The sequence below is a fragment of the Vitis vinifera genome, chromosome 10 (genome assembly GCF_030704535.1).
Source record: "Vitis vinifera cultivar Pinot Noir 40024 chromosome 10, ASM3070453v1".
In the NCBI taxonomy this organism is placed as follows: domain Eukaryota; kingdom Viridiplantae; phylum Streptophyta; class Magnoliopsida; order Vitales; family Vitaceae; genus Vitis; species Vitis vinifera.
The window spans coordinates 14,938,216-14,954,563 of NC_081814.1; the positions used below are offsets into that span (position 1 = coordinate 14,938,216).

General features: G+C 34.3%; 1 protein-coding gene and 1 pseudogene across 1 annotated transcript; one reads left to right on the forward strand and one right to left on the reverse strand.

The window, feature by feature from the left end:
- Positions 1-1,938: 1,938 nt before the first annotated feature.
- LOC100242261 (germin-like protein 8-2) lies at positions 1,939-10,912 on the reverse strand (annotated as a pseudogene).
- Positions 10,913-12,292: 1,380 nt separating this feature from the next.
- Positions 12,293-13,181, forward strand: LOC100243981 (putative germin-like protein 2-1). Its single transcript, XM_002266948.2, has 2 exons — positions 12,293-12,407; positions 12,573-13,181. Exons 1-2 carry the CDS (start codon positions 12,293-12,295, stop codon positions 13,106-13,108), a joined length of 651 nt encoding a protein of 216 aa, XP_002266984.1. The 3' UTR covers positions 13,109-13,181.
- Positions 13,182-16,348: the final 3,167 nt, after the last annotated feature.

The window sequence follows — 16,348 nt, forward strand, 5'->3', positions numbered from 1 at the left end:
ACATGCTATTTTTTTTAAATCACCTTACTCTACCTAGGTACTCTTAATCAATCAATTAATTGCCCCATTTCTCTCAACTTAGTCAGTAGAGACCTTTGTAGGGCTTAAAGGGGTGCTATCTTTTAAAGGTATCTTCCCAATAGGTAACCTGATCCCCAGACCTAGACTCAGGTTTTTCAAATACACGATTTTCCAAAAACTATTTTTTTAAGATTTTCTTTCTTGTTTTATTTTCCCTTTTAAAATAAAATAAAACAAGTGGCAACTCCGACTTTTCCAAAACTAATTTTTCACCAATACAAGTGAGTCTCACCCATTGAGTGGGGACGCATGTGAAAAATGCGGGTCCACGCCAACACTTCAATGATTAAGGGTTTGGAATGGAGCAATCAAGATATTCCAAGAGAAAATAGGTCATATATTAGTCTTTTGATAGAGTATAAAGATATTTTTGCATGGAGTTATAAAAATATGTTAGGATTATATCCGAAAGTAGTAGTTCACCATGCATTTAGCTGTAAAACATGGTGCTTGACCTATAAAATTGACACAACATCATTTTCACCTAAAATTAAGTCCTTAAATTGAAGCCAAAGTCAACAAACTTATTGAAGCTAACTTCATATGAGAAGTGAAATATCAAACTTAGATCTTGAAGAATGTCCCTGTTAAAAATAAGAACAAACAAATTTAGGTATGCATCAAATTTTATGATCCTAACCATTCAAGTCTAAAAGATAACTTCCCATTGCCCTTGATTAGACTCATGGTTGATGCCACTACTTGACTTGAAGCATTATTCTTCATGGATGACTTATCAGGATATAATCAAATTTGGATGTCTTTGAGGGATGAAGAACTCATGGCCTTTTAGCACTTTAAAAGGGATTTATTTCTACAAAGTTCTGCCTTTTGGGCTAAAGAATGTCAGTGCTACCCAAAGCTATGCAAAAGATCTTCAATGGCATACTTCATAAAAGCATTGAATGTTATTTTGATGATTGTAAAATCAAAGAAAATAATTGACCATCTTCAAGACCTCCAAAAAGTGTTTGAACGATTACTCTAATACCAACTTAAGATGAATTCATTGAAGTGTGCCTTTAGAGTTATGTTAGGGAAGTTTATTCGATTCATCATTAAACAACATGGCATTGAGATTGATCAAACCAAAATTGAGGCAATTCGAAATATGTCAGTGCCTTAAAACATACATAAGTTGAAAAGCTTATATGGTCATTTGGCTTACATCCACATGTTCATATCCAATCTAGTAGTACGGTACTAACCATTCAACTAGCTTATGAAGAAAGGTGTTCCTTTTGAGTAGGATGGAGCTTGTAGAAATGTTCTTTGATCATGTTACGTTACCTTTTATTCTTTTAGACTTTAAGCTTGGATCAGAATTTTGAGATCTAGTTTAGAACCAAGTTAGTAGTTCACAGTCATTAGAATCAAGTTATAGAAGAAACATAAGAGGCCATTTATAAAACAATTATTAACAGTGACCTAATAGAGGCATTTCATTCCATCAAAATAAAAAGGATTATTTGAAATATTCTAGTGTACTATTTCAATTTCCATAGAATTTCCAAATGCCCCTTGAGGAACTTGGATTTTACATCTAAATTGAAAATGAGTCAACTGCATAGATAGATATCCAAATCATTTTCTTAATTAGCTAGTTTTGACCTCCTGGCGCTTGAGATTATTCATCCCAACATGTGGGAGAGTTGGGAAAGAAAGTGGGAAGGCGGTGGATCAAGAATGAGACGATCAATATGTTTGATGAACACATTTCCAACACTTGTATTTCTATTTCTGAAATGTAATCTTAATATATAGGAGCTAGTACAATTATACATATCAATATAACAGACATAGAGCTGAAGCACAAATGGGGAATGACACTCTCTTCTTCATATGGCTTCCACTCATCTAGAACTGTGCTTGAAGATGATCAATTGTAGTTTTGTCCACCTGGAAAGCCTTGGCCAGAACATCATCAGCAATGGCCGGGTTGGATCCATAAACAGCATTGGCAATAGTGATGACACCGGGATTCTGGCTGCTCAAGGCAGAGAGTGAAACTGCTTTTTCCCCCGTCATATTCCACTGGAAATGAGGAAGTCCCACTGGAAACACCAACACATCACCCTTCCTAAGGTCCTTGGTGATGAGCCGATTGTCCGGGTTAGAGCCTTCTAGGACTGAGTATCTCAGTGTCACGAGGATGTGTGGGGTGGAATAACACCCCATGGGGCATAGTCAATGCGAGCCATGGAGATGTCCAGGGTGTTTAGTCCAGGCAGTTGTTCCACAGTGACTAGGGTAATCCTAGAGCCAATGGGGTTTGACGTGTTGCCAGGCATTTGGGTTCATGCAAGCAAGGCCATTAACTCGTGCTGCCACTAATACACACACAGCAACCGAGAAAAACAGACGTGTACTATTTACCTTAATCATATTGGTACTTAATAGAAAGGGACAATTGTGTTTTTAACCTAAGTTCCTCCAATCACTCATAATTAATGATAAAGATATGAGATAGTAATTGATAAAAATATATACTTGACTCATTTTTGTCTTTATTCTACTACTTCTCACTATTATTTCTTATTTAACAATTTTTGGATTTTTTATTATTTTTTTAAACTCTTTTATAAATAATTGAAAATTTAACTTTATTTTTTATTTTTAAATTATAAATAAATAAAAATTATATTAATGATTCAAAGACTATTTTGGAAAATACTTTCTAAAAAATATTAATTTAAATAAATAAAAATTATCTTTTACATTTATTTTTATCTTTTACATTTTAGAAGTAAATAATTTAATAATTAAAATACCATTTAAAATAAATATATTCACTATTTTAATTTTTTTTATACTAAAAAGTATTTTAAAGTTTTTTTTACTATTATAAAATAAAAAGTTTAATTTTTTTTAATCTTCTTCCTTCCTTATTTTAATAATTTTTTGAACATGACTTTTAGTAATAAGTTATATGAAATGTTACAAATTTGTTTATTAAAGATTTTTTTAATGATTTGAATTAATTGAAAATTTATTAAAATAAGAAAAAGAAAAAGAAATAGAGAGGATAGATGAAGAGTTTTTATTTTAAGTACTCAATTAAAATGTTTTTATATGACCTAATTTTAGAAGTGAATTATATCAATACATAGTAGATATTTAATTTTTCTTATATAAAAGGGTTGAAATGTATATTTACTTATTTTAGATGAAAATAAGCAACTAAAAATTATATAGATTATATTTGAGTTTGGTTTTAAAATATTTTTCTAGTTTTTATTTTTTATTTTTTTTATTTTTAAAAATAATTTTTATTTACTATATTGTCTCTTTTTGAAAATACGTTTAATTAAAAAATGAAAACTTGTAGACCCAATTAGAGGCTCACTTTCATGCAGCCTGTTTTGCCAAGTGTCACAATCCCATAGGGCCACTTGTCGACTCGTGGATGGCTGCTGGGAATCAGAGTAGTGGAATTGAGGAGCAATGAAAAAGGGACACCTGTTATGGAATCTTGGAGGCCGTTAGTGCTAGCTGCCAGGAGCGTATGAGAGGAGGTTTTTCTGAGGGTCTCCAGGCGGGTGACAGGGGGGAGGAGGTTGCTTTTGCTGGAGAGGAGGTTTTTCTAGGGAAGCGAGAGGAAGTTACAAGGGGGAGTTTTTTTTCGGTGAGAAGGGGTTTTTTTTTTTTTTTTTTCTAGAGAGGAACCAGAGAGAAGGAACTGAGGGTTGCAGCCTAAAAACGCCCAGCTGAGGGAGAGATTTTCAGGTTTGGTTACCATGTTTTTCACGTATATTTTCGTTCTTCATGCTCTTCTCTTATCTCTTTTGTTGATGTTCAGATGATATTTGTTGCTTGGGAGTGAGTATGTTCATATTTTGCTAGTGGGTTTTTGCTGAAGTTTAGTTTGCCCTGTTCTGATTTCCGCATGAGATGTTTTGTACCTCTGTTTTACCTTTTATTTGGTGCTCATTTGATCTCATCCACCCTACATCTGAGTTCATGGATCGATAGATGAAATGAGGCTTATATGGGCTCATTTGATTCCCATTATTTTGTGCCCTGTTTGCTGTCTTCCCCTGTTCTTGGTGCTCTGCCATGGCGAGTACCAGATTTCTCATCTCCACCTTAAAGGGTAAGGCGCTGTCGGAGGAAATCTGGTCTGGGGTTTGCTTCTGAGGAAACTCTACATCAGTTTTGTTGAGAGATACCTGGACAAAGAATACATATGAGGTTGTTTGGATAGCTTAAGTTGAAGAAGTTGTTGACACTACAGGTTCTGCCTTAGGTGGATCAGGGGTAGTATTGGGTGCTTAACTCATATTCTCTGGGCGTCTCGTGTCCATCACAGAATAGAGAGTCTCATCTCCGGAACTGGAACTGGGTCTCAGAGATGATAACAAGCAGTTAAACTCACGTTTGATCTAAAGAACGAAGCAAAATAGTTGAAATGTTCTAGTATAAATTTGATTATGGGAAATTCCGAACTGGGATTGCTGTTGTTTCCTTGCCTATGGAGCCTATTCGCTACCCTCCGGTCTAATCTCTGTTTCCCAGGCGTTATTTCAAGTGGTCAGTCCTTTATTGAAAGACCTAGTATGGATTACCAGTATAATATTGCATGGCCCACTTCAAATACATTGCACGTCCAAGGCTTGACAGTTGGCAGCAGGCTCATTTCTTCTCCAATCGAGTAGAAATAAACACTAATTCCATTGGTAAAGACACTTGAAACGGTGAGCAGCTCAATATGGTGATGGCAGTCCTCAAGGCGTACAGTAGAAGAATATTCTACCAAGTGCAACATTTTCTTAAGGGATTTGAGGCTTTGATTTTGGAGGTCACGAAACCGATATTGCTGAGCGACAGCTAACAGTTGGAGATTTTGAGATGCAGCAATGTAGTCTTGTTTGCAATTGCGGGCCCCCATGTATAATTGTTATTTGCATGGACACTTTTTCTCACCACTCTTTTAACCACTGTACCCATGAACAAATCCAATGCCATTCATGCCCCTATCCCACTACCCATTCCATGAATCTCATACCCATATCTTCCTACACCGTCTGTATCCATTCTCTTTATCCTCATCCTGCAAACGTCACACCTATCCCCTCCACTATCCATCTACTACACCCTCAATTCGCCTCAATCACTCCACACTTGCATCCAACTCTCACTGCATGACCACCTGAAATTCCCTCAAAGTCTCCCTTAAGGGCCTAAGTTCCTACTTACCCCCATGCACGAGGATCCTACGTCAATGGCCACCTTCCGATGAAAAGTATCCCAAGCCGACGTGAAGGTCACATGCAATAATAAGCTGTGCCAGCCTCTGGACGAATTTATTCAGATTTTGATAGCTGCCGAGATGAGGAAATTTCAGATTATAAGTCATGGGATTAACTGCTTTGTTAACAGACAGTTGATTTACAATTTCCTAGAGGAACTCTTTGTAGATGCAGGAGTACTTGCAATTGAGCATGCTGATTTTGATGACATTGAACAGTCTAGCTCTAGTAACTGGTGGTGAGATTGCATCAACCTTTGGCAATCCAGAGTCGGTTAAGCTTGGGCACTGCAAGCTGATTGAAGAAATCATGATTGGTGAGGATAAATTGATCTATTTTAGGCTGTTGAAATGGGTCAGGCATGCACAATAGTATTGAGAGGTGCGACGCCAGCTAGCTTCAAAGTTCTTCATGATCCTATTTGGAAAACGGATACTCTAATTGCAGATTTCCGTGAGAGTGCAAGTAGATGAGATGGTGTCATGGAGATACAGAGGCTGCTTGCGGCCATACTTTGAATTATTTCGTCCAAGTGTCACCCCTTCAGCATCATCCTGGTCTTCCATGCTTTCAGAAGCATCACAGTGACTTGAGCATCTTGCCTATACCACTTGCTAGCTGATTAATATTCGCATCAAGGAAAGACAAGGATATCGACTAAGCCAATGTGCCCGTCAAAGAACTCCTCGACCATGTCGGTGACAACACGTCCGCAAAGTTCATCTCGGGTTGCTGCGTCAGAGAGCAGAAATGAATTTATTTGTCCAGCAGATTTGTATCTTGAAGATCCGCGCCGCCGCCTGCCGCCATGGGAGCAGCACCAGCCAAGAGTCCGGGTGTTGAGGCACATTGCAGTGTAGGAGTGTGCGTCGGAGGCTGGGTGTGGTGCTGTCTAGCCCTGGCTGCTGTCCTGGGCGCTTCATGCCAACCCAATGACGCTGAACCAGAAGCTTTCTGCCAGTTCCACTCACCGATAATAGAGGAGACCATACCAATGGCAGTGGCAGCAGCGGGAGCAACATGCTCCGGTTCTACACTGATGACGCTCTGGACTTGAAGATTACACCAAATGAATTTTGTGGCAGCTTCTCTCGTCCTTCACGTTTCCTGATTTTCGGTGTAGTTGCAAACACAAGGCAAAAATGCAGAACGAAGAGGGTCAAAACATGAATCTATACATCCCTAAGAAATGTTCTGCCACAAATAGGCTAATTACTTCAAAGGACCATGCATCTATTCAGATAAATATAGGGCATTTGGACGAGGATGGGGTGTTCACTGGTCAATTCTCCACCTTCGTTCTAGGTGGTTTTGTCCGTGCTCAGGCAGATGTCGACAGGAGACACTTAATCCTGTTTCATCTTCTGGGACTGATTTCGAAGAAATCTCATTGAATTGTGGGCAGTCCGAGTCTAAGTACACGGAGAACAATAACAGCGATGCTAGTTCTGTCAAATCTCCGATTAATGAGCCAAGTGAACATCTGAAGGCTGCAGCATCACCAAAGAACGAATCCATAACTGTCATTGCTAGTCATGGTGAAAATGCTAGCTATGAGATGCCTTGCCCCAATTTCCTAATGCCGATGTTGGCAGACTGTGATATTGCACTGTTTGTGTATGACAGTTCTGATGGGTCCTTGTGGAAGAGAGCAGCTATGAGATGCCTTGCCTCATTATTGCAGCGACAGATGATCTGGATCCTTATCCGCATGGCAATTCTCACTTGCATGCTGGGCCCACTCATACGTACATCCAATTGCATGGCCACCCTTGGCATGCCAATTTTAGTGGCCACGAGTCACTACCCTTTATTTCTCTCTTCTTCACCATTCTTGGTTTTGGAAATAACTTTTTTTTCTCTTTTTCAAATCTCACTCTTCAATTAATTCTCCAGATTTTCGATTCTCGCTTTTAAATAATTTTGACTCTCTTACTTTCCAAATAATTTTCACTCTTCAAGTTCTTCATCCTTAGAGTTTTTCAAGTCCCAAAAATCACATTTTTAATAAATATTAATGCCACTCTTCTTTTGGCATGTGATTTGCATAGCTTCCATGATTTCTAAAACGTTTTAAAAATAATTGTGAATTAATTTCCGTAATTCCAAGCGATGAAATTTATGGAATTAGTTCATGCAAAAATAAACGGGCTTTGGTGGGGGCCCTACATAAGTGATTTTTTATTGATTGATTTGATCATCACTCTTGATTGATTCATTCTGCTCTATGACATGCTTGAGTTTAATCTTTAATTATGTGCTAACCCTTTTTCTTGATAGCGCATGAAGGTTCATTGCCCAGGTACGCGCTCATTCTCACTGTGGTTAATTTATATGCATTTTCTGACTCTCATACGTGCATGATCAATTTGAGTAGTCATTGATTTTTTTCATTGATTGTCATGTCAGCTTCATTTTATTAGTAGAAACCCAACTTTAGGGACTTAGAGGGGTGCTACGGTCTTTACCGTACCTTCCCAATAAGTAACCTGACCCCCGAACCCGATCTGGTTTTTCACAGACCACATTTTCCAAAACGAGGAGTTACACTTAGGGTTTTTCTTTCTTATTTTGTTTACCCTTTAAAAATAAAACAAAAATAAGTGGCAACTCCAAGTCATTTTCTTAAAAACAATAAATAAAATCAAATTTTCTGAATAAAAATTGAGCTCGCCATCGAGTGGGAAATGCATGAGCCGAAATCCGGGGTCCACAAAACTATTTTCAAAAATGAAAATTAAAAATCTTGTTTAGTACTATTTTTTTTATATGAAAAAAAAATTATTTATTCATTTATTGCGCCACTGTACAATTGTATTATACTAACTGTACAATTGTACTAAGTGTACAAAGGCGTACAAGGCTACCATTTGTGAAAGATTATGATAGATTCTAAGTCATTCCTTTATTTTTCTTATCACTCACGAATTGTGCATATATGTCATGCACTTTATTTAATTCCCGCATAGAAATTCCAATACTTTCTCCAATAATTATATTTGGGGGAAAAAATGTTGACATTAAGTCATCCACCATCTTCTCAACTAAACCATTAGAAATATGGTTAAACACTCCTACGTGGACATGGACACATAATTTAGGAGAGGTATGAAATTTGTGCCATTATATAAGGGTATTACACTAACTGTACAAAGGAAATGTATTAATTGTACAAATGTGTATAAGATTACCCTTTGTAAATTATTTTAATTAATTCTAAACCACTTTTTTATTTTCCTTATCACCCAAGGATTGTACGCCCATGTCATGCATTTTATTTAACTCTCACATCGAAATTCTAATATTTTCCCCAATAATGATATTTGGGGAAAAAAAATTGATCCTAAGTCATCCACTATTTTCTTAACCAAACCATTGAAAACATGATTAATACACCTACATGAACATATAACTTATGAGAAATATGAAATTTATGTCATTGTACAAGGGTATTACACTAACTGTATAAGGGAAATGTACTAAGTGTACAAGGGCGTACAAAGCTCCTAATAGGTTTTGTACAATTTTTAAACAACTTGAATTTGACGTTAAGACGATTATTGATAGTTTTTTTTTTTTCTTTTTTTACCAAACTATGTCATTAAGACATTCCCTACAAAAATTAACACATAAGAAATAAAATTAAAATCAATCATGTTTGAATTGTTCATTATAAGTAAACTAAATGAAATATATATTTTTACTATTTTGCCTTTATAAACATAATTCCATTGTCATCAATAGAGATTAAAAAAATCATATTTAAATGGAATTAAAAATAAACAAAAATTATTTTTATAACATTTTTATTTTTTAAAGTCATTAATTTAAATTATGAAATTAGTTTTAAAATTAAAAATATTTGTTGTAATTATAGTTTTGAAGATTTCATGATTTTTATCTTATTACTTTTAAAAAATTGCTTTAATAAGAAAATATTTATTTTAATGATTTTAAATATTTAAATCTTTATTAAAAAATATTTAGGATTAGTGTGGAGGGCAATTAGGTAATTTTGGAATGGAGAAATTTTGAATATTTTGAATACTTTAATTCGACCAATTATCCTATTTACACTTTCAAAATTATTGGAAGGTTGGTAAATTAGTATTAAAAATATTGTCTTCTTGATTAATATTATATATATATATATATATATATATGCATGTGAGTGTTTACATTATTTTCAAAATAATAAACACCATGTGTCTAATTTGTAAGTTAGAAAAAAATAATAATAACATTTTATGAGGTATTTAAAAAGTATTTATTATATGTTCTATAAATTTGAAAAAAATATAATATTTGATGATACCTAATTTACAAGCTAGAACAAACAAACAATACTAATATTTTATGAGGTGTTTAAAAACTATTTAATATATATGAGAAATAATATAAGTTTGAAATAAAGAATCATATTTAAAATTATAATCATATTTATCAAAATTTTTACTAAGATTATCTTTAACTCTTTTAATATATTTATACTCATTTATTTAAAAAATGAAATTTTTTTTTTTTTTTTGTAAACATGTTCTATTACCTTTTAAGTAAAAAATTAGATAAGTTTGAAAGTCAATAAAAAAAATTAAATGCCACTTTCAATAATTTTTAGATAAAATTTTATATAATATATTTTATTTGAAATTTAATTTCTAAAGTTTAACTAAAAAATTGTATTGACAATTTTCTTGTTGTAAGTCAAAATACTTTGCATTAGTCTATCTAGATAAAAAAAATTATTAATATAATATTAGAACTTCATATCTTAGTTATTTTTTTCAATAAATTTATCTTTTTAAATATTTTAAAATAAAACCATTAAAAATTAAAAAGCTAAAAGGATATATATATATATATATATATATATATATATATATATATAATAAAGTGAAGTGATAGTCAATTTTTAAAATATGGTTAATGTAGAAAATATAAAAAATAATTAAAAATAAGAGAAAAATATAAATGAAAGGGTAATATAAATTTAAAATAAAAAATGAAAATTAAACTAAACGATAAATACAAAAAGATAAAAGTTATTTGGATGAAAAATCCCAAAATTTTTATCATTGCTTATAATAAGAGCAAAAAGATTCAATATCTTTAAAAATGAAAAACAAAAAAACATTATTGCTTTTTATTTGATATAAAATATAAATATATATTGGAAGAAAAAGAAAAAAAAAAAAGTTAGAAGTGAGTAATACTTAAGAGATTAGAAAAGGGAAAAAAAACACAAAAAAAATTGAAATGCACAGTCACTTGTACCTATATAAGGGTTAAGGGTGTTTTAGGAATTAGTGAAAGACAAATATCCTTCGTCTTAATTTTCATATTTTGTTTGGGTCTTGAGTTTAAATATGCATAGTATATGGATCAAATGTTAATTTTTGGGCTCAGTTGGGTCCAAAACACAATTCTCCCTAATAGAAAAGCAAATACTATGTTTCTATGATGTCCCGACCTGAGCAAGTAGGATCGGCTACGCAGAAATCTTGCAAAGGACTGGGCTGAAAACCAATGGCAAGACTGCAAGTAATAGCTAGGAAACTCAGTGTCATAATGTGGCTTGCCATCTTACTCTCCTGTTATTGTAATCAACTGGTCAGAATATGTATGCTGTAGTATTTGAGAGTGAGTTAGAGATATGAAGCATAAGTTGTAAAAGTCTCTGTATATAGAACAAGTGGAAGTAGATTATATCGACATGAAATGGAGAAGGAAGGAGTCATCAATGGAATTGCCGCCGGCGCAAGATCCCAAGTTCATTGAAAAGGTCAGACATCTTCAAACCTGCAGGCTAACGAGATTCTAATAGAAATTAGTCGTATGTAAACATTCCTTGTCGTCCAAAATGGTTTTCTATATATTATATATGCGGTAAACATATATAAAATCCAAACATTTGTGTGTACATGTATGTATACACTAGCCCTATACAATCTGCGCGAAACGTAACATCTAAATCTTTTGTGTATGCATGTGTGCACTAGTGCTATGTATGTATATTGAAAAATAAAGTTTAAATGTTTGTGTATGCATACATATATAGATATAAGTGGATCCAATAAAGTTGGGTCGTACATATATAGACCTTGAGAATTTGGGCAATTGACTGTATAAACTTGAGTAAAAAGAATTAATCGAGCTCTTTCTGAAATAAGATTGAATTTTATATTCATCTTTTAAGTTTCAAGCTAAACTTATTTATCTATAACTTCCAACAGACTTTCTTTGTTAATTAGAAGATGCTCAAATCTCAAACATGAAATATGAAAGATGCAGTCCATGCTTTGGAATTGGTGTCTTAATGATGACACCCCTTAATATTGGAATGAGTTTTTCTCTGCTCATGCTACACATGAATTCATGATCATGTATACATTACAAATCAGTTTAAATCTAAACATTGCCTATGACTGATTCATATGAAAAGGGTGGTGGGTTTTATTAATTAGCACCGATTCAATAGTATGCCACGTGGCAAAACATCCTCATTATGATCATATGGGAGAGGATGTCTTTATCCTTAATATATCCTCGAGAAGTTTCTTGCAGTGGACCTATTATGTATTATATTAACTGAATCTTGGATTTTCTGTTCAGCACAATAGTGTGGAGTAATTATTAAACATCACAAGTACATCAAAACCAGCATACATTTGGTTTAAATACATGTCCTCAGGTCATATAAAAATACATATATTTTCAATATCTAGTCGGCTTGGTTTTCAGATAGCAAAGAATTTTTCAAAGAGGGCCTTAGTTCGGCAGCTAGCTAATGCAACCCTTCAAAGACTTCTTCTCTTCTTTATTTCATGCCTATGATCACCTGCTTCTACTTCTCTATATATAGAGACATCTTACCACTTTTGCTTCACATCTCTAGTTAATACCTTCTCAAATCTTTTAGTATCAATATCTTCTATTGATAACCATATAAGAAGATCAGAAAGATGGCATGCCACAATATCATGATATTGAGTTTGCTTGCTGTCACTTTTACTCTGGTCATTGCCTTTGAGCCTAGTCCTCTGCAAGATTTCTGCGTTGCTGATCCTACTAGCTCAGGTTTGGACATTAGCCTGTTACCATTGCTCGGTTCCCAATTTTCACCATAATGGGCTTTCTTTAATTTTCATAATGTAATCAGTTTTTTGCTTGATCTGTTTTCTTCGTACTGATAATGTGTTAAAGACTGAGTTTGGTTCTTTCTCATTTTTGTGCTTTTGGCAGCCCGAGTTAATGGCCTCGCTTGTTTGGACTCTAAGCTTGTACAGGCCAACCATTTCTTTTTCAGTGGACTCCATGTGCCTGGGAACACATCGAACCCCCTTGGCTCTAGGGTTACTCCAGTCACTGTAGGACAACTGCCTGGACTGAACACCCTTGGCATCTCCTTGGCCCGTATAGACTATGCATCATGGGGTGTTATTCCACCACACACTCATCCTCGTGCAACCGAGATACTCACAGTCCTACAAGGGAAACTCTTTGTTGGGTTTGTGACCTCCAACCCAGACAACCGGCTCATTTCGAAGGTGCTTGGTACGGGAGACGTGTTTGTGTTTCCAGTGGGGCTTCCTCACTTCCAACAGAACATTGGCACTGGAAAGGCAGCTTCGCTCTCCACCCTGAGCAGCCAAAACCCAGGTGTCATCACTATTGCAAATGCTGTTTTTGGATCAACCCCGCCCATTGCTGATGATGTTTTGGCCAAGGCATTCCAGGTAGACAAGAGTGTAATTACTCGTCTGCAGGCACAATTCTAGATTACTACTTAGTAGAATACCTGAAGGAGACTTCATTTCTCTTGGAGGTTAATTTATATGAAAAAGTTGTTATATGTTATTCAAATGATTGCAGATTGTATTGTTCAGAATTAATATTCAAATGATTGATTTGAATGCAACACACTTAATATTGATCTCTTGTGATCTTCCCATTTGTCTCTCAACCCTAGAACATATTAATCTTGTTATAGAGCTAGCTATCGCAAAAGATATCTTTTGCAAACATCCGTCGATTACAATTTATATATATGCTATGAGAAGGGTGTGCATGGCCACTCAAAAGATACAACTAGCTAGCTATCACATAACCATGTGTACCTGGAGTGTACAACTAATTTATGATTAATAATGATATTTTTTCATTAACAGATTTTGCTAATCTTTTCTTCCTCTGCAGTTTAATTTTAGAAAATTTGTTAGGCTCGTATCCGGCTTTACCACTAAAGTATCCACTAATCCCATAAAATAAAACATCTAATTCTATTTATTGACATACATATAAAACCGTTAGATAAAATATGCCATTCATCTAAGATCTTATTTATTTAACATACATAGTCTAAATTCGGTATCCAACGGTTGAGGTGGAGCTATAACTTTGGCGGTCCACAGAAATCGGTCCATCAACTTGAACAAATATGAGAAACCCACCTACTCTTTCTGAGAACATCTTTCATCTGGGTCGCTTTCTCTTTTCTTCCTCCCAACCTTACCACAAAGGAGGAGAGAAAAAGAGAAAGATCCAATTCTACTTTATTTTGGAGAACCGCTCCTCCTTTGTCCTCAGGTTTGTTAATTTGTTGAAATATTGCAGTAAGGTTGTTGCATTGTATTGCATTCCCTTTCTGAAAAATCCATGATATACATTGAACAAGCTCTTCAAAAGGCTTATTTGAAAAATACACTAGCATGATATGTAAATAATTCTTAAACTAAAAACAATTATATAGATCATGAGTCAGTATTCATGTTTCAACGAAGTTGTTTGCTTTATGTACAGACCTAGCCAATCCAAACACATCCTTTTTTTTTTTTTTCAAGCCATGAACCTTGAATTCCAATTTCAAAGGACCAGAAAAATAAAATGGAAAGAAATCCACCCTGTACAACTGTTCGGCAAAGTTCTCTCAAAAAATAACCTGGGACTCAAATTGTTTTTTCTTTTCCTTCCCTGGTTTTCTCTTCAACCAAACTGAATGATACGGGAAAAAAATCATTGAAAGGATGAGAATCTTCAACATTGAATGTGATTCTGAAACTTAATTTTGGCACTTTTCATGTGTCATTGCAATGCACTGTGTGCTTCTTTGGTTTTAGATTGTGAGTTGCTTATTTGATTGATATTCATTAATGCTTTGTTTAATCTTGGGATAACAACGTGGTCCTTTGGTTAATATAAAGAAAATATGGATCAGTTATTATAGAGAGATGCAGTTTTGAAATCAGGATATTTATCAAATGGCTGGGAATGTCCTAAAATCTTAGTTGTTTAAATGTTGATTAGCATGTCATAGTTGTAGAGGGACTTTCTCGTTTCTGAGCAGCAGGTTCAATATCATTGTTTCTAGTGCTGTAAGATGATTGTTTGTAATGAATGAAGTATCTTAAGGATTAATATCAGAGACAGTTTCTGTTTGGATTGGATTAAGGATTAGATTTTCAACGTGACATTCAAATTTGCACTCCTATAGAAACTTTCCAAATTATCTTCTATATAGTATGGAGTTAAAACTCCCTCATAGTGATTGATCTTCTTTTGGGTTATAGTGATGACTCTTTTTGTATGAGGAAATAATATAGACATCCATCCCTTGGAATAATATTAAAACTAAAAGATGAATGTGGATGTGGATAGTTTTATTTTTGGGTGTCTATTTTGTATTTCATATCAGTAGCTTCTATGCAAGCTCATACCTAGATTTTCTTATCCATGATTTGCATATGGTCATTGTAAGGATCCACTTCTAATCATATATATATTGTCCATCTCGTAGGCTCAAAGCAAACAATATCTATATGATTAAAAGTAGTTTGTTATAAATGGTATCAGAGTCGATCTCCAACCCAATGTAAGGGTTTGTTTGGCCCTATGAGAGATGTATGTTTGTATTTGCTCACAATCCTATAGGACACAACAAGGACATTGTATCTGCATGGGATGAGAGTGATTGTAATATCTTATATTAGATAAGAGAGAAAGTTCTTAGTGTTATATAAATATGAGCTCTTTTTAACCTTTTAGACGTGTTTTAAAGTCATAAGAGTCTCTTGGGCCTAGAGCAAACAATATCTACATGATTGGAGACATGTTGTTACAAATGGTATCAGAGTCAACCTTTAACCCTAGTGTGGGGGTTTATTTGGTCTTGTAAGGAGTGTTTGTCTATTTGACCCCGCAATCCCATGGGACACAAGATGGAAGTGAGGGTGATTATAATGTCCATACATTATATAAGGGAAAAAGTTTTGGGGAATATATAACTATAGACTCTTTTTAACCTTATAGACATGTTTTAAAGTCGTGAGGGCTCCTTTGGGCCCAAAGTAGACAACATCTATACAATTGGGTGTGGGTCATTACATTAAAGTCATGAGGACTTATTGGGCTTAGAGCGGGTAATATCTACACGGTTGGAAGTGGGTCGTTATAAATGATGTAAAAACTTATATCCCCAACCCTAGTGTGGAAGGTTTGTTTGGCCTTGTGAGAGGTATTTGTTTATATGGTCTTACAACCCTGTGGAACACAATGAGGACATTGTATCTATATGAGGGAGGAGGAGGAGGGGAGGGGGGAGATATGACTGTGATATCCCACATTTGATAGGAGAGAAAGTTTTTTGCGCTATATAAGCTTGAACTCTTCTTAACTTTGTAAATGCGTTTTATTGTGAGAACCCCTTTAGACTCAATAGGTCATTACAAACTCTAAATTTACTTATCCATCTTAAAAAACAAAACAAAACAAAACAAAAAGCTTATCTCCATAGGAAAATAAAGTTTAAAAAAAAAATATATCTAGCAAATAAGGCAAAGAATTTGTACATCTTGTGGGGATTCAAAGTGAGAAGTTGTAATAGGGGTGAAAAGGGGGAAGTAGTGAAGAACATAAATATTTTTGAAAGGTTGAATTTGCACCTTTCTTTGCTGATTGTTTTATTTTCTTATATATATTGTTACAATTTTGAAAAAAAATAAAAAATAAAAACAATACATACT